The 18533-nt window shown below is 43.4% G+C and overlaps 1 protein-coding gene across 1 annotated transcript; it reads left to right on the top strand.

The window, feature by feature from the left end:
- Positions 1–723: 723 nt before the first annotated feature.
- On the top strand, positions 724–12776 carry ADGRF4 (adhesion G protein-coupled receptor F4). The gene is made up of 9 exons (XM_085057009.1): positions 724–1339; positions 4517–4618; positions 5004–5040; positions 5177–5337; positions 6349–6612; positions 7091–8455; positions 9309–9350; positions 9430–9489; positions 11798–12776. Exons 2-9 carry the CDS (start codon positions 4541–4543, stop codon positions 11801–11803), a joined length of 2013 nt encoding a protein of 670 aa, XP_084913135.1. The 5' UTR covers positions 724–1339; positions 4517–4540; the 3' UTR covers positions 11804–12776.
- The last annotated feature ends 5757 nt before the right edge of the window (positions 12777–18533 follow it).

Genomic DNA, 18533 nt, shown 5'->3' with positions numbered 1-18533 from the left:
GAGGCTGAGGAGGTGTTTGACAATCAAGGGGCAAACAATTCAGTTTTGCCATCACAATAAAGGTTAAGGGGGAGTGTAGAAGCACAGCTCTAGGTGACATGAGCAAGAAGCCTTTTAAAACATGTCCATACCTTGACATGATCAGTTTTTTGGTCCTTACTTAAAAGTATAATTTGTTAATTAATTTCTATCTGGTATCAAGTAATTTACCCTTCCCAGGTGAGTTGTGTTGGCTGTGTCTGCTTGTGCCTCGCTGAATTCCTTTTTGATCCCAATGTGAGATGGGAGGCTGGCTGTATCAGAACAGTAAATAATACCTACCTTTAGGCTAAAACTGGAAACACGTCTGCGACTGAGGATTGTGAATTGTGAACAGCAGGCAAAATGGTAGGAAACCCTGTAAGCTCCTGAGAAACACATTGCAGGAATGTGGGAAAAGAAAACCAGTGACCAAAACTCTTCCAAGTCAGTCCTGTATGAAGGAGTATTAGGAATTGCTCTTCTGTAGTGATAAACTACTTGCTGTAAATTTCTGGCTATTGGAAATCTCGCTTTTGGATGTGAGGTGATATTTAGTGAGCCAGAAGTGACCATGGCACAAGGTTCAGCAGATAACTGTCACCCCTTATGATGGGGTAGCCCTAAAGAAATGGTTGTCATTTGCCCATTGAGCTTTTTAGCAGCACAAGGTGTTGTCAGTAGATTGATTTTGGATTTATGAAGGGTAATGCATTAGCTAGACCAGATACTGACCATCAATGTTTCAAGGTCTTTACAGGACTTGGAGAAGTTGTGGCTGCTCCGTCCCTGGAAGTATTCAAGGCCAGGTTGGACAGAGCTCTGAACAATCTGGTCTAATGCAAGGTGTCCCTGCCCATGGCAGGGCCTTGGAACCAGGTGATCTTTATGGTTCCTTCCAATCCAAACCATTCCATGATTCTATGAAATACAGGCGAGCAGAAGCTGCTGCCTCCACCCAGAGGAATGCTACCAACCACACAGCTGTGACTCACTGCTGTGGACTCCTGGCAAAGGTGGCAATCTGGCAGTTTTGTGGGTGTGTTTGTAACTTGCTCTGTCATTTTGCAGTGCAATACCTTCATCTGCAGGTTCCTCAGCCTTAATCCAGTCAGGCAAGAAAAGAAGCAGCTGATGCCCAATGTTATTTCTTCATGGGAAACTCCAAATGAATCGGAGCACCCAGGCAGGGCTGGGTGTAAGACAGAGTGAGACTGGGGCAGGATGGCTGCAGATGAGTGGTTAGACAGTCACATCTGAGACCCTGGGATCCCTGGCTGGGTTAACTTTGCTCACAGTAGAACCCAGACTTCTGAAAACGGTGAGTACTCTCACGGGACATCATTATTCCAGAGCTGCTGCAGAATTATCAGTGGTCTGTGAAATTGGTTCAGTCATAACCTAAAATGCATTTGATTGCTAAAGCTGTCTTTACTTTGCACTTTTTCCCTCAGTTTTATATTCTCTTCACATCTGTGAAAATAGTTAGGTATCTTAATTCATCTCTGATTTTTTTTTTTCTTACAGTTTTGTAATTGGTCTCTAATCAGAGTATTGTCACTTCTAAGAAAACTTGGGGTTTTCTTGTGGCTACACATAAAGATAACTCTCCTCTTAGAACTTAACTTCGTTTAAATCCACACTTTCTGTGATTCCTGTAAAAATACAGCTAATACCATTCTGGAGAATTAAGAGCTTTACTTTTTATCCCTGGATGACCATGTGAACACTAAAGTCTCCTGCTGCAGCCTTATCTTGCTTGGTAGCAATGGTAGGTTATGGGGGTGTTTATCATGTTATGGGGGTTTATTGAGTTTTAAGCAAGCCATGTGGCCATTCAAGCCCTAAAACCAATAGGTTAGGCTCTAACAATGCATTTTGTATTTTTAATAAAGTGCAAGTATGTGGTGTTTGGGCAAATATATTTCTCTGGCAAATTATGGCAAGATCAGTACAAATATTTATTTTGTTCAACGTGTGCTTGTAATTCTTTTGTGCAGGGACACCTTTCCCTGTAAACTTAACTGTAGTTTGTTTTCTGGAATAGTGGAGAGGGGAGAGAGGTGGCTCCAGGTGATGAAGGACCCTTTGACCAGAGACTTTGGGTCCAGCATTGGTGGGGGGGGGCTGTAATTCCCATAGTTGTTGATTGGACAGATCCCTCTGGTAGCTGTGTCCATGTGGGGCCAGACTGCTGTGCATCCTGCCAGAAGTTAAAAAAAAAAAAAAAGAAAATGCTCGGGATAGAGGAAAGGAGGGTAGTTCTGTAGGGTTTTAGAAAACACTTCAATTTTACACCAACAGGAGTCAGAGTAAGGGAATGGAACTTGAGGCTGTGAGCATTAACCAACATATGGATTACTTTTTAAATTCAGGATCAATTTTTCTTTTTTTTTTTTTCTCCTTTTTTTTAAGACAATCTTTGGTCTCTTATAACCACTGTCCATCTACTTTCCTTGCTCTTTCCCTTCTGCTCAAGGGTTTGAAATTAACTGGAGAAGGAAGATCATCAGCTGGGGACAATCTCCTAAACTGGGTGTGGAAGTGTCTTACTGGAAAGTCCTTTTCACATGAGGGGGTATTGACACCTCAGCTGCTCATGTATCTGTGTCCTGATGGAGCAGAAGCCTCTGGAATAGAGGAGTGTCAAGGTTACAGCTTCTTTAAAAGGCAGAGATAATTGGCAGTAGATAGGTATTAAGGATAAGAGATAAATAATCTTCTCTCTGTATATGCTTTCATGTGACCGTGTGCCACTATATCCCTGTTTCTTCCTAACGTAACAGTGACTTGCTGCTGTCTTGCTTGTTTTGCCCCAAGTTTCTCCTGCTGCACAGTGGTGGCCTTGGCAGGTTCTTGCAGTGTAGGAGCTGGGAGGTTTCCAAGATGAGTCAAACAATGCAGCTGAGTGAGCTCAGTGTTGCACTGGTGACAGGGGTTGGTGTCTCGGTGAGCCCGAGATACTTGGAGATGTCCCAGATTTCTGCCTCACTCACAGGTAACAGCCCTAGGTGGAGTTCCACTGGTGATCAAATACAAAATGAATGTGAATTAATTAATGGTGAGACACGATGAGCTCAAGGATTCCGAGCTGTGGAATGGAATTAGGGCTAGGAGCACACAATAAACATTTAATGACTGCAGAAATTGGAAAAGAATTTGGTGCAGCCTTTCACCTCAAACCTGTAGGTGTTTCCCAGCCACCTCCCATTCTTTGGCAATATTGATCCAAGTATTTTGGTTTGATTCTCCTTATCCATTTTATTTCCTTAGAAGAGCTAATGGCTGCTAGCTTTTAACCCAGAAAATGCTTTTCATATTAACATTTAAATTCAGAGGCTGGCATGAGGCTCTCCTTTAGAGCTACCTTAGAAATTCAGTGCATTAGCTGAGCTCTTACTTTTATGATAATTTCATAATTAAGTAATAAACCTACAGATCTAAAAACATAGCACGGTGGACAAACATCACAGATGAAAGGGGCAGCCAGGTGGATGCCTGGGCCTTTGATGCTGTCAGATGGGAGAGCTTGGAGCCTCTGGATGGCAAAACACATCTCTGTTCTATCAGTGCAGGACCCCTTCTGCTTCTGATCAGCATCATCTGTGCTGATCAGTGCAGGTTAGGGGGAAAACTGAGTGCCTCCTCTCAAGGCATGGTGATTTGATGAGATTTTTCATGTTGCCATCTCCCAAGATCCAGCTGTCATCCTGTTTTGCCACTGTGCATTTGCTTCTTGCTTTAGTGGTTTAGCTCACTGAATGTTATGCCTTTTTTTTTTTTTTTAGTAAATTACTTTATCTACTTATACATGTGATGATAGAAGATCAGTGTCTCAATACTTCTGAACCCACATCAGCTCTTGCTTTTGCCTTAGACATGTCTAGCATCTAATAATCAGATTTGATGCATCACATTGTTTTTCCTTCATTCCCCTTGCTGGATTACTCTCCTCCAACAAATGCCTGTAACAAGTTGCATCCCAGGATGTTTAGCTTTTACCAGAGACAATGGAAACTTCATGGAGGCAACAGAGGTCTGAATCCTTCTGCAAAAGAAATAACTTTTCACTTCTGTCTGGTCCTTGTTCTTCAGATTTTGATATAGGTCCTGAATGCCCACTTTTCCTACTCACATGGCAGGAACTGCCCAAGGAGAGCAGAGCATCGAACCCAGTGGAGATGAGACTGCCTTAAATCACTTCAAAAGGGACCCACAGGCTGGACTGTCTTAATAAGCTCTCCATCTTGCAGTTTACAGTAAATTATTAATGCAGTAACTTCCAGTGTAGGACAGATTTTATTTCGGTTTTTTTTTCTAAGAAAGGGTTCACAAATCATTTGCAGTAAAGGTAATAAATTATGAATGTCTGAAAATCATCTTGCAAGCCCAGTAAGGACAGTCTTTGGCATAGGTTTAACTGCTTTTTCCCTAGTAATCAGACTGTGTTTAAAAAGTGAAAACAGATGTCTAAACTTCTTTAACGTCTTTCTTCTAGGGGGAAAGCAGCAAATGCGTGGGGATGGATGTGAGGGTGATCCAGTGCCTGCTCCTTTGGGCTGTGAACTTCTTCCCAGCCATGCCCCACAGCACCTCAAGGGTGAGTTTCACTAGACCAGGCTGCTCAAATCCCCATCAAGTGACTTTGAACACTTCCAGGGGTGAGGCAGCCACAGCTTCTCTGGACGACCTGTGCCAGTGTCTCACCACCCTCATCATAAACAATTTCTTCCCCATCTGAGATCCTGTGCACAAGCTCAGAGTGTTGTTTCAGTAGCAGCTTCTAACTGTAGGCTTCATATATAGAGGCAAATTTTAAGTAAAGAGTTCTCAATTGGTCTGTTATGAGCAAAGGGCCACAAGCTCTGCATTCTGCACCTCAAAAGGACTATTTTCCTCTTGAAACCCTTTCTGGTTTGTACCAAGGATTCATCTTTTACTATTTATGTAAATATTCAGTCTACATTCTACTTCTTATTTTTCAGATTCTCAGTAATGAATCAAAGACTGGTGATGAGCAAGGTACAGTGACTAACTACATGCCTTGGTTAATGCTTTGTGAGATGTTAGCAGTTATCCATACTTTACACTCCTGATACATCATGGACCATGGTATGCTGTCTTTCACCTTATAACATCTGCTTGGTTTATTTTCCAGGTGACTGTATAAATCTCATTCCCTGCCAAGATAATGGAGCAATTTGTATTCAGCCTTGCTCTCCCTCCTTCCATGGGGAGACAAGCTTTGTCTGTGAAGACAGAAAGTGGCAAATGTTGTCAGATGCCTGTGCAAGTCTGGATGTTCAGTCCCTTTTTCAGGTGAGGAAATTGTTGTGCACTGGCTTTGGCTGATGCTTGTATCTTCTTGCAAAGACAGCCCCTCCTTCCATGCACCTTCCATCTTGAGCAAAGGGAAATGGGATCCTAAAACACAGAATACTTTGATAACAGGCTCTGACATTATGGAATAAAGAATTGTTTAGGTTGGAAAAGGCTCCTAAGAGCACTGAGTCTATTTAGCCAGGCACCACCATGTTCACTGCTGAACCACGTCCTCAAGTGCCACCTCCACACCTTTTTTGAGCACATCCAGGGATTGTGGTTCTGCCACTTCCCTGGGCAGCCTGTTCCAATGCCTGACCACCCTTTCAGAAACTCTTCCTAATATCCAATCGAAGTCTCCCTTGATGTGACTTGAGACCATGTCCTCTTGTCCTGTCACTGTTACCTGTGAGGAGAGCCTGACCCCCATCTCCCTACTACCTCATTTCAGGTAGTTGTAAAGAGTGATAAGGTTCCCCTGAGCCTCCTTTTCTCCAGGATGAACATTCCGAGATCCCTCAGCCACTCCTCATCAGACTTTGCTCTAGTTCTTCCATGATCTTAAATCAGGTGACAGGAAATAAATTCAGAAAATTCTTGTGTGGAGACATAATTCTGAAATGAAGTTGCCTTGTTCACTTGGCTGGTGCTCCTCATGTGGAGCTAAACCAAGATAAAACTGCAGTAGGATGAACCTGAGAAAAGAACACCACCAATGTGTGTAATAATGATGATGATAATAATGTCAGATGATTTATGACAAATTCTCCTCAACTGCAAGATCCTTATTCAAGTCACTTCAAGTATAAGACACTGAATTTAGTTCTTGCCCCTTCCTTCATGTGTGTGTACAACCATGACATTTTTCTCAGGTGAGCTTTGGTTCTCAGTTTCACTCCATCTGGCTCATTCTCTGCACCCTCAGCACTGGATCTCTTGTCTGGTTGTAGCTTTGGCTTCATTTTCATTCTTTTCATTAATTGTCGTAAATCTATTTTGTACCTCCAGAGGATCTCCCAAAGTGAACTCCCGTGCTCTGGAGGACACAGTGGTGGTGATGCTGGAGAACATCTTCCTTTTGTAGATGGAAAGCCAGGGCTTGGAGCAAAACATTTTGGTGCTAGGAATCATAGCTGCGAAGCTGATTTTTCATGCATCATCCCAGATATCCTGTCTTCACCAGCCATCCCAGGAAACATTGCTGATATTGTAGAATTGCTAAAGAAGATTTCCCGGCTGCTAGCAGAGAATGTCACTAGAGGAAAAATGCAGGTATTTACTTTTATGGGCTTCAAGAGTTTCTTCTGAGCTTTCCAGAGTGCCCATACAGTATTTTGTCCTTATGGCCACTGTCCAGTGAAGTGGCTGCAAGTCACATGGAGATCACCTGGAAAGAGTTTCCAGAGTGGGATATTGTTTTACTGTTAGAGAAACTGTTCGACTTATTTGTGTGTGATGAAAATAACACTGTGGAATTAAATTCCTTTAAAAGCAAAAGTTTCAGGACCTGCTGTTACAGGCATGGGATAACAGTATAAGGAAGAATTAATTTTTAGAGTACGACAGGGGAAGGCAGCCTTGGAGGTGCTTACCTGCAGCTCTGTTGTCTTGTCTTGTACAACAAAAACTGAGATCTTTCCCTGATTAACTCAGAAGTCAGAGAGTGGGGGAAGAAAAGCAGGGAGAGTGATACAAATGGTTTCTTCTAACATTAAAAAAAAAAAAAATCTATTTTGCTTGTTTATTTCAGAGCTACAGCAGGATAGCAAACCATATTCTGAACAGCTCCATCATTTCCAACTGGGCTTTCGTAAAGGACAGAAATGCTGGTTCAATACTACTGGACTCAGTGAATTCATTTGCTGAGAAACTTCTTCTCAGAAATGGCTCAGAAAGTATCCAGGAGCCCTTCATCGCTACCAAAGGCTACAGCATACACAGAAACACTTCAGGAAAGAGCTTTGACTTTTCCATGGAGTTCAATAGCACAGGCAATATCACTGGGCATGTGGTGATTCCAGAAGAAGAACTTCTGAGGTTACCCAGGGCTTCCAAAGCCATCAGTGTCGCGTTTCCAACACTCGGAGTCATCCTGGAGACCAATCAGCCAGACCCTGTTTTTGTCAACGGGATGGTGCTGTCGGTGTCTCTGCCAGAGGAGCTCCAGAACATTTTTCTCACCTTTGAGAAGCTGAACAAGCTGGAGCAGGTGGGGGCTCAGTGTGTGGGGTGGCACTCGGCCGAGCGGCGCTGGGATCCTGGGGCGTGCAAGGTGCGAGCGCACAACGCCAGCACAGTGGTTTGCGTCTGCGCGCACCGGCGCCGCACCTACCGATCCTTCTCCATCCTCATGTCCCCAGCCACGCCGCGGAGCTCCCTGCTGGATTACATCACTCAGGTGGGCCTGGGCCTCTCCATCTTCAGCCTGGTCCTCTGCCTCCTCATCGAGGCGGTGGTCTGGCATCACGTCACAAAAACTGAAATAACCTACATGCGCCACTTCTGCTTGGTCAACATCGCTGCCTCGCTTCTTGTCGCTGATGTTCTGTTCATCTTGGCAGCTATTGTGCACAATACAACCCTCAACTACCAGCTGTGTGTGGCAGCCACTTTTTTCCTTCACTTTTTCTATCTTGCCTTGTTTTTTTGGATGTTTGCCCTGGGCCTCTTGATTCTCTATGGATTATTATTAATTTTTTTTAAGATAACAAGATCTGTATTCCTAGCTGCAGCATTCTGTATTGGATATGGATGTCCCTTGGTCATATCTACCCTCACTGTCGCTATTACTGAACCAAAAAATGGGTATTTAAGGAGTGGAGCCTGCTGGCTCAATTGGTATGAGACAAAAGCCCTTTTGGCCTTCGTTGTACCTGCCCTGAGCATCATTGTTGTGAATCTGGTCGTGGTGGTTGTGGTTGTGGTGAAGACTGGGAGATCCTCCGTTGGAGAAGGCTGCAAGTCACAAGATTTGAGCAGCATGATCCGAGTGAGCAAAAACATTGCCCTTCTGACACCTCTGCTGGGCCTCACATGGGGGTTTGGATTAGCTACAATCATCAACAGCCGCTCTCTGGCCTTCCACGTTGTGTTTGCACTGCTGAACGCCTTCCAGGTAAACTCTGGGACACTGGGAATGGTGTGTGTGCTCAGACCTTGAGCCTGGGATGAAGGTACAGCATCAGAGAGGGCCTGGCAGCAGGTGCTGTGCATGAAAACTAGGATCTCAGCTTTCCCTTCCCTCAGCTCTTTCCCATGGCTCATGCACAAGGTGTCCTGGGTTGGTGTTGTAAATGCAGATGGGTAATGGAACAAACTGGTTTGGTTTGAAGTGGGGTGAATTAATCTCACGATTAATTTCTGTTAAATGTAAAATCCACTAGTTAGTGTCTATAACTGCAAAGATGCCTGATCCTTATCAATAACTGCACAGAAAATTCTCACTTGCCATTGATGATGACACTGGCACAGGTTGCCCAGACAAGCTGTGGCTGGTCTATCCCTGTAAATGTTCAAGACCAGTTTGGATGGGGCTTGGATCAACCTGGTCTAGAGGAAGGTGTCTCTGCCCATGGCAGGGGGTTGGAGCTGGATGATTTTTTTAAAGTCAATTCCAACCCAAACCATTCCATCCCATGACTGATTCCATGGTTTTGATTAACTCATCAGCATAAACACCCAGAGTTACCTGATGCACTGCAGCTCAGGCTGCACTGAGTGGGCTGAGAAAGTCCTGGTGTGTAACCCATCAGTCCAGTTCATAGTGAGAATTAATTCAGCTTATATCCATTCCTGATATTCCCAGAGAGCCCATGTGACCTGGGTGGGTAAACCCATTTTGTGCATTGCTGTTACCTGAATCACAGGTGATGAGATCTCTCCTTTACCAAAGAACATCTAGAAACACTTAAGGAATATTATGTGGTTCTATTATGCTGGTTTTGTTAACTGGTTTTGCAATTTCTTAGGGATTCTTCATCCTGTTGTTTGGGACCCTTCTGGACAGAAAGGTACTTATTCTGGATTATATGAACATTTTCTACACCCTGAGAAACTGTTCCCTTTAATATTTTTTATTTAAATCTGCAGACAAGAGAAGCCTTAAGGATGAACTGCCTTTCAACAAGGCGAACGTGGGGTCTAGAAAAGGTAAGGCTTATTTATTTTTCTTTTAATGGCTTAATTTACCAATTTACAAACCTTCTTATTTGTATGTGAAAAGAATGGAACCATCCACTACATCTTACACAGTTTAGCATTTTTCAAAGGCAATTCTTGCTGAAGGACGTACAGGTATCTCAAAAATCTGCTCAGGATATTAAGCTTCTAGATATCAGAACGGCAGTCGATAGATTTTTGTGACTTGTATATAACCTACTGCTATGGTTACAAAGTTAAAAGTATTTTAATCTGATTTCTTCACCTGCAGATGTCAAAGCCCTTTAGATAGACAATGTCAGTGGCTTTATTTCTCCCATATGTGAGTTAGATTTACTTTAAGGTCACTGAATAAGGAAGGAGCAGGATCAGGAATCCAAAATCCCAGTATAATGACCTGGTTGCTGCCCTCACAAAAATATGGATCTGTATGCCAGCAGGGCTGCTTTGGGATGTCAGAGGGTTGTTCTGCTTTCAGCTGAGGGATGGAAAGCACTCGGAGCCCAGCCAGTGTGTTTGGTGTTAATTGGTGTGTACTCATGAGACCTTGAGGTTCTTTCAAGTAACAGGACAATTAGTTAAAAGCAATGTTTAAACCTTGAGGAAACAAACTTAAGGTGAAGTGAAGCTTCCTACAAAAACTTTGGCAGAATTGATGTGTTGACGTTACTGAATTGGTGTTTCCTACTGCTGTGTGATCTCCCACTGGTTTGTTTTCAAACTAACATACTTCCTCTACTGGAAAACTTTTGTCTGTTGTTCTTAGATTTCTTTTGGTACCAATGCTTTATTGGTTTTACAATGGTGTTTATAAAAGGGAGTCCCATTTAGCCATCTCAAGAATTACCTGCAGTGCTCCTGCTGTCTGCCAAAAGAAACTGTCAGTCCAGTTTGGACATGGGAAAAATAAATTCTTTACTTTTTTTCCAGTCTATTTCTCAATTATGATTCTTTTGTTGAAAGATGCATGGGGTCTTCCAGTGACAGTGTGTTCAAATGTACTTGGTTTATGAGAGGAAAACAGAGGGGTTAAGCCAACTATTCCTCCTTTCTGAAACCAGCTTTTGGGTCATGTGGGGCAGGAGAGGCTGTACAACTGGCTCCCCTGAATTTAATAAATTGAGATTACAATTCTTTTACAAATCCAGGAAGATCCAATAAAGATGTTTGACATCTTGTGAGGTGTCAGGTCAGGATTGAAAGTTTGAAAGCTAAAATTCTCTCAAGTCTCTGCCAATGTAACAGTCTGGAAACAACAGATGGAAATGTCACTAATCCCATGACTCAGCAGCATTTGATAGAAGTATTGAGTGATCTCACTGGGAAAAACTTGATGTGGAAACCATGGCTGTGTGTGCCTAAGAATTTGGGTCGATGTTGTCACTCTCCTGGGTGGAAGAAACCATGTGTAGGTGTTTACTGTGGCATAACAGAGGGGAAAGAAGTGAGTCATCCACTTTTGTAAACTTGGGTGTAAACATGGAGTTTGACTCATTAGAGCTGGAAAAGTTTGTCACAGCTGAGATGGTTGTTTAAAAAAAAAAAAAAAAAAGAAAGTCTTTTTTCAGGGAGCTTCAGAATCATACGATTGTTTAGGTTGGAAAAGACCTCTGAGGTTGAGTCCAGCCATTAACCCAGCACTGCCAAGCCACCACTCAGCCATGTCCCCAAGTGCCACATCTGCATGTCTGTTAAATACCTTCAGGGATGGTGACTCCAACACTGCCCTGGGCAGCCTGTTCCAGTGGTTCACCCTTTTGGTGAAGGAATTGTTCCTAATATCCAATCTAATTTCCCCTGGCACAACTTGGAGCCATTTCCTTGCATCTTGTCCCTTGTTTGCTGGGAGCAGAGCCAGATTCCCACCTGACAGCACCTTCCTGTCAGGGAGTTGTGGAGAGTGAGAAGGTTCCCCCTGAGTTTCCTTTTCTCCAGGCTGATCCCCCCAGCTCCCTCAGCTGCTCCTCATCAGACTTGAGCTCCAGACCCTTCTCCAGCTCCATTCCCTTCCCTGGACACTCTCCAACCCCTCAGTGACCTTCTTGAAGTGAATGGCCCAAAATAGGACTGTGTACCTGGGGGCTAAATGGTGAATGTAAAACACCTGGAAGGGTTATGCAGACTCTTCCTCCAGGTCTCTGAGTCTCCCCAGACCTGCAGGAGCCTTTCCTGTGGGCCACATTGTAAGGTGACCATCTTGTGGTGTTTCTTGCAGGATGCTGAGGCACCTCCTGTTTGAAATGGACCTTCCACCTCCACAGGTGGTACTTGTAATCTGACCTGATTTTTTTCCTCCTAGTCCTAGCACTGGACTATCATCTTCAGTGGATCTGACCAGCAAGAAGAAAGGGAGCACTTCTTGCCCAGAAATGCTGGTTTGGGGTGAGCTGGAGTGCCTGACCAGCTCAGAGCATGGATAGCACTGTCTGGGAGCACAACCACGGGAAGCATCATGAAAACCAGAAGAGAAAAGGCCCTGAACCTGCTGTCAGGAGCAGGAAACCATCAGTGTTGCTGCAAGCCTTGGAGGAAACATGCTGAAACATAAAGCTTGTTTCTCACCTTTGTGAAAACTGCTGTGAGGAGAGCTTTTCCTCGTTTGCCATTTCAGTACTTCAATTCCTTTTAGCTTTTTTTTTTTTTTTTTTTGGTCAGTGCAATAAGGAGCTGTACAGTATGTGGAACTGTTGTAGAATTATTTAATTTCTAATGTGATGTATAAATGTTGAGCATTATCTAGCTGGTTTTGGCTGTCTTTTGAGCAAAACTGATACTATTTGTTGCCACTGTATTCATCCTTTTCATTTATCCTCCCAGACTAATGGCCAGCTCTGTTTCTGCATTGCAGCTGTTCTTTCCCTCCCAATATTCGTTGTCTCCATCTCAGTACTTGTGTGTCAGAGGAATTGTACATATCCCTTTTCTGGTCTGTCAGGACAGAATTTTCATTCTTTTTCCTGTCCTGCAAGACAGTAACAGACGTAAACAAGAAAGAGGATTCTGCAAATAATCAGTTTCCCTCTTCAGGTGTGGGAATGCAAGCTTGGAATATTCTTCAGAGTTGAATCAAATGGGTGAACATCTCCCATGCAATATCCAAACAAAGGAAATTGTTTTTCCACGTGAGATGGGGTATCTGGTTTAATTAGAAAATATGTCATTGGTCTGAGAAACCCTTTCTAATGAAGGCTTTGATAGAAACCTTATTGACTCTTGTCAGGATAAACTGATGTATTCAAATCAAAATAAAGTTGAAATTTTGTCATTGTTTCTAATAAGTGGTACTTATCCTTCTCTACCAAAACCGTAGGTAATTGCCCTGTAGTATTAGCTGGTATTACTCAAGTCAGAAATCACTTAAACCCATGTGGCTTCACATACATTTGAAATATATAAGATTTAAGCAAAATAATACAGTTTAATGTCATCAACATGCCTTTACTGAAGAGGGAGAAAAATGCCCTGGCAGGAAAAACCCACAGCCAGATGTTCTGGTGGGAGAAGCTGAGGAGGGTCTGGAGGGCAGAGCTGTGCCTGGGCCATGGGGCAGTTCTTGTCCTCAGGACTCTGTTCTTTTTCCAAGGCTCCTTTCATGCAGCCCATTTGCATGTTGGAGATCTTTATTCAAAGAGAGGTAAAATTAGGTCTATGTGCTGCTGAAACAAATTTAAAAAGACCATTACCCCAAGGTCTGCTTCTTGGTGTCATTTTATTAATGCAATGTTTGGAATTTTTTTATAGCACCTGAAAATTCAAGAAAACTTGGCACAACCCAGCACCTGTCCTCCTCTCATATATGTGCATGTTAAACCACAGCCTGTTGCAACAGTGGAATCTATAGATGGTCTCAGGTGAGACTTTAAGGCTTCCCTTATTATAGACATCCCCTCCAGAATCCCAGGAAATTCAGCAGGAGTCTTGCTCCAGCAAAAGCACCATGAAAGGAATCTGTTTCATCTGCTGTTTATCAAAGGATGTTTGAAGCACGGTGCTTATTTTCAGCACCTGGCACATATCAGTGTTTTTCCCTGTGTTTTATGGTCATTTAAGTATTTAAAAATAACTGGGGGGGGGGGGGGGGATGGGCTTTACAGAGAACCAGTTCATGGTCCAGGATGAGGAGGAGCACTGAACTTCTATTTTTAATACCCCAAACTTTAACTGAGCAGGAACATTTAATGAATAAATATATTTGAGGGATGAAAACTGTAGCTCTCCTCTGTGGGTTGTAAACTGGTATTTCTCTGAGTGCCATGGGCTGACAGCCCAGCTCTAATTGCAGCTGAGGAGAGGGAATCACCAGAGCTGAAATTCTGCCAGTTTCCCAAATTATCTGTGTTAGCAACAGCTTAATAATGTCAGTGTTGTGTGGGACAGTTGACCCTTGAGGTGCAGAAGCTTGTTTTGGAGCTGTTCCATCCTGCCTGCCTAAGTGCTCAGACCTGAAACCCCCCAGTGCCCTCCTTGTCAAGGTGTCACAATGAATTGGACATCCCATTTCTTTCTACAGAAATACAGCATTGGTTGTGTGGCCAAGCATGTGGCTACACAAACAGGGTCTGTAGGGCTATGTCATCCCAAAGTCTCACTTCAGGGGAAAGCACAGTTTGGGACATGCAGCACTATTTCACCTCCTGCCCCACAGTGAAGATGCTCCTAAAATCCCTGGTGGATGTGCTCCCAGGAAAGGGGCCCTTGGGAGCCTTCCTCCTTCTCTGGCTCATTGCAGTGGTTTTGTTTAGGCCAACAAGCACCATGGGAATATATATTTTAGCACAGAAATCTATGCATTCCATCAGGTCAAAATTCTAAACTCACCAGTACTCCCATTCCCTGCCCCCCAAGTCAGATGTCCCATTTGTATCCTGCAGGCAGGGCAATGCTGATTATGTAGTTTACAATTTCTAACATAGTCTGTATTATACAGCAGATTCTTATTGCTTTCATTCTCTCAACGGGGACACAATCAGTATCACATTGATGTTGATGCACAGGAAGTTCCAGCTGAACTTGAGGAAGAACTTTCCTGTGCAGTGACTGAGCACTGGAACAGAGACCAGAGAGGGTGTGGAGTCTCCCTCACTGGAGACATTCCAGAACCATCTGGAATATCCTGTGCAATGTCCTCTGGGATGATGCTTGAGCAGGAATTTTGGACCACATGACCCCACTGTGGTCCCTTCCAAACTGACCCATTCTGTGATTCTGTAAAATCCATTGGAGTTGCTTAGAATTTTAACTTCCCTGTTAGATTTTAATGTAATGAAATATTTCCATGGTTTTGCTCTGAACACTGTGGTTGGAGGTGTTTTTCTTCACTAACTTCTATCTGGGCACAACAGAGAAACCTTTCTAATGGTGTAAAGCTTGTGAACTTGTTTACAAGCAATCTGTGCTCCAGGTCAGATGTGGTTGGACACTGTGGTCCTTCAGGCCCCTCAGTTTCCCATTGTATCTGAAACCCAGTCTGGTTCCAGCGATACCCTTGGGTTACTTCAGGCTTTGGGAAAAGGTGCATGTCCCTTCTGATCCAACAAAACCAGTTCATCTGTCACTAATAACTGTGGCCATGTGCTAAGGCTGTTCTTTTTCACAACTGGAAAAAGTCATGCAAGGTCTATTTATTTACTTAACTGCAGCCAGTCAATGAAAAGGCACTTTTATTTGCAGTGCTAAACTTGAAAAGCTCAGTGCTTTCTTGCTTACTTAAGCATCAATCTTTAATTATAGCCCGTCAAGCCATGTGTAAGATGTATGTGTACCCTTTGGGTGCTTTTGTTTCAGGTTGAGACCAGTAATAAATCATCTCTTTGGGCTGTTTGAGGATTAAGTGTTGAACAATGGATTGATTAGCAAGATCATTCCAACCCTTGGGCAGTGCAAGTTGAGTTTTATAATGTAATTCCTACTCATGCTGCAGCATCTCTGGGCAGGGAACAGGCAGACTGTTGCAATTACTGGGCTGTTGGAGGATAGAGCTATATTTAGCTTGAGTTTGGCTTTAAATATCCCTGTTTAAGAAGGATAACTTAATAGAGGAGTGTTTTGAGAAGCAGAGGTTTCCTTACCCTGCTGTTGCTAGAGAGGCTTTCAATAAACACCAATTACTGGGCTCTGTGCAGTGGTGTGAAAGCAGAAGCCCAGCCTGTGAAATGATCCCTTGTGGCCTCAACACTTGATCCCTGTCCCAGGCAAATCAGCAGCCAAATGTGAATTTCTGGGGTTAGAGGTGGCCATCTCCAGGCAGAGCTCTCTGGAAAACAAAGGTGGGGCATTTCTTTCAGTGTACTTGCATCATGGCCAACCTTTTTAATACCCCCTGTTGCTCATTAGTAATGTGTTTGGCCCAAATCCTTGCTCCTAAAGTGTTTTCCTTCCAGAAATGCCCCACTGATATCAATAGTTTATCCTGACTTTTTGTGTTACAAAGGGGCAGAGCTGGGCTTGGGGTACTCCTCACCTGTCTGAATCCCATCAGATCCATCACCCTGCTCTCTGCCTTTCTGATGTTTCCACAGCAAATGATCAATTTTTTCCTGGGTAATGACAGTAACTCATGCAATCCTTGTTTCTGTCGTGCTGCAGCTGAAAATCTCCCACATTGCTGAGATGGTTGGCTTGGGAGCTCTAGGACAGCCTGGGTTTCTTCTGCATTATTACAAAATGTTATCTTAATCCCTGCTCACTGCAGAGAGCCTGGGGGATTCGTCTGGGCAGCAGAAATCCCCTGGTTATCCCTGTGCCTTGAGCACAGGAGCTGCAAGGCAGAGCAGGGATAGGGCAGTGGAACAGAGGATTTGAACTTTTTTATCAATAAGCTGTAAAGCTCCTGGAGTATAATGTGTGTCAGGCTCTGTCAAAAGATCTATTGAAGACAAGGCTTGAAGGCTGACTTTGAAGTGTGCTGATTAGCACTAAAATTCCCTTTAAAACCAACTGCCAAGCCCTAAGTGTCTTGAAAATGGCTGCTTTTGGGAAAAGACTCACTGATAGTTTTTTAAAGCCTGAAGTAACTGCTGGGATTAACCAGAGCCTTCTCTTTTGTGATGTGATCAAACTACCTTTCAAGCTCTTTTTGATAGATTAACCTGTCTTTCCCCTTTCAGAAGAGGAGCTGTAGTATAGAATTGTATTGATTTCCATTTTTGGTAGCAGACAGAAGAATTAATTTACTACACAAATGCACACGCCGGGTTACAAACTGTGTTAGAGTAATAGGAATTTGGGTCTCCTTCCTGTAATGAATGTGTGTGAAAACCTGCAAGGAAAAATGAACTCTCCCAGGTAATCTGGAGTGCTGCAGTTGTTTAGCAGCAGCAGAAGGCAGCCTCTGTGGAGGATGCTGCAGTATGGAGTGTTTGTGAGGAATAAACATGCAAAATGTGATGCTCCTAATGAATATGTGGTACCTTTTTTCTAAAGGAATGCTTCCCGTTTTGCTGGTTAAAATCCTAAATCAGAATCTTAGGAGGGTTTGGTTTGGAAAGAACCTTACAGATCATTTAATTCCAATCCCCTGCCATGGGCAGGGACACTTTCCACTATCCCAGGTTGCTCCAAGCCCCATCCAAGCTGACTTTTAACACTTGCAGGGATGGGGCAGCCACAGCTTCTCTGGGCACCCTGTGCCAGTGCCTCACCAGTCTCACAGTAAAGAATTTCTTCCTAATATTTAATCTAAATTTTCTCTCTTTCATCAAGGCCACATGTAGATATCCAAAGTTTCTGAAAGTTCCCAGTAAGACATGGCTGAATTTACAACATTTTTTATACCAACAGCATCATGGAATCATAGAAAGTGCTGGTGCTTGCTGGCATTACTCCTGATATATTTGGGTAGTGCAGGAGATGCTCAGCAGTGAGCCTGGGTTATCACCCTGCATGCAGTGACAGAGGAAGCAATTATAAATTAGTGAAAATGGGCTGTGTTTAATAATCTCATGCATGCTTTCTGCTACACTACTCCTGTGGGAAGCTGGGCTCAGTGAGATGGAGAATTGTTTTACACACTCATTGTATTTTTCTTACAGACTTCTGTGAGAACCTCAATAAGATCTGAGACTATGTAAATCTCTAATTCATCTTCAGAACTGTCAATATCTGAAAAAATTATGTAAGATTATGTCACAGTCTCAGGGGTGAAAAAGCTGATATTTGGTTTAGGATTTTGTCAATAAAGAGAACAAGTTTGTGTGTTTGTGGGTGTTATTCCTTCGAATATGTAATTTTGTGGTTTAAAAAAACTTTCCACTTGGATTTGCTTTGTTCAGCTGGCTCTGGTTGATAAATGAGGTTCTTCACAGGATGGAGAGCTCAGAGCTCACACTGCAGATTCCCCCTGGGCCTGTGCTCACACTGATGAGAGGGTGAAAATCTATGACATTAAAACGACAGATTCCATTACATTTGCACCTTCAGAGCCTGTCTTGTCGGGGAGAAGAAAGTGTGAATGTGCTGAGCAGGATGACTTTGACTTTTATGAAATGCTTTTATCCAGGTCACGCAAGGAGCCCAAAGTTTTACCTGGGTGCTGCTCCTGACCACAGGGATGCTCTCCCTGTCCTGGGCTCCTCTTTGGTTCCACATGACACTGCACCAGGCTGAGGTGTTTTCCATGTGACAGAGTCAGGCCAGCTATTTCCAGAGGAGTTCAGCTCATACTGAGCAAAAAATGTATGTTGCAGAGATGTTTTTCAGCTCTGCATTGAGTACATGTGAATAAACAAGCTGAGAACTGAGAAGAACCTAAAACCACAGCCCATCTGAAAATCTACCACAAGGTTCCTGCAGTGACAGAAATCAGCAAACAAAAGGGGATGAACAGCCAGTGTTGGGTCCACACTGTAGCCAGAAAATATTGAACAAGGACTCAAACCCAGATTTTCATCTCAAATTCAACACCGTCAAAAGATACACACAACCTGTTTTCACTGACTTCTTGTAATGAAATTCCTTCCAATTCTTTTGGTGGACTATTTCAGAGGGGGCAAGGGATCCTTCTACTCCCCTCAGAAAATTCCTTTTTTGCTGATAAT

Source organism: Lichenostomus cassidix, chromosome 3 (genome assembly GCF_008360975.1).
Source record: "Lichenostomus cassidix isolate B80296 chromosome 3, HeHo_3.0, whole genome shotgun sequence".
Taxonomy (NCBI): domain Eukaryota; kingdom Metazoa; phylum Chordata; class Aves; order Passeriformes; family Meliphagidae; genus Lichenostomus; species Lichenostomus cassidix.
The sequence above is the reverse complement of the archived record's forward strand: the minus strand, read 5'-3'. Positions and strand labels throughout refer to the sequence as shown.

Coding starts and splice junctions, on each gene's coding strand:
- ADGRF4 (XM_085057009.1), top strand. CDS start 4,541: ATGGATGTGAGGGTGATCCAGTGCCTGCTCCTTTGGGCTGTGAACTTC. Junction 8,456..9,308: donor CACTGCTGAACGCCTTCCAG/GTAAACTCTGGG, acceptor GCAATTTCTTAG/GGATTCTTCATCCTGTTGTT. Junction 9,351..9,429: donor GGACCCTTCTGGACAGAAAG/GTACTTATTCTG, acceptor TTAAATCTGCAG/ACAAGAGAAGCCTTAAGGAT.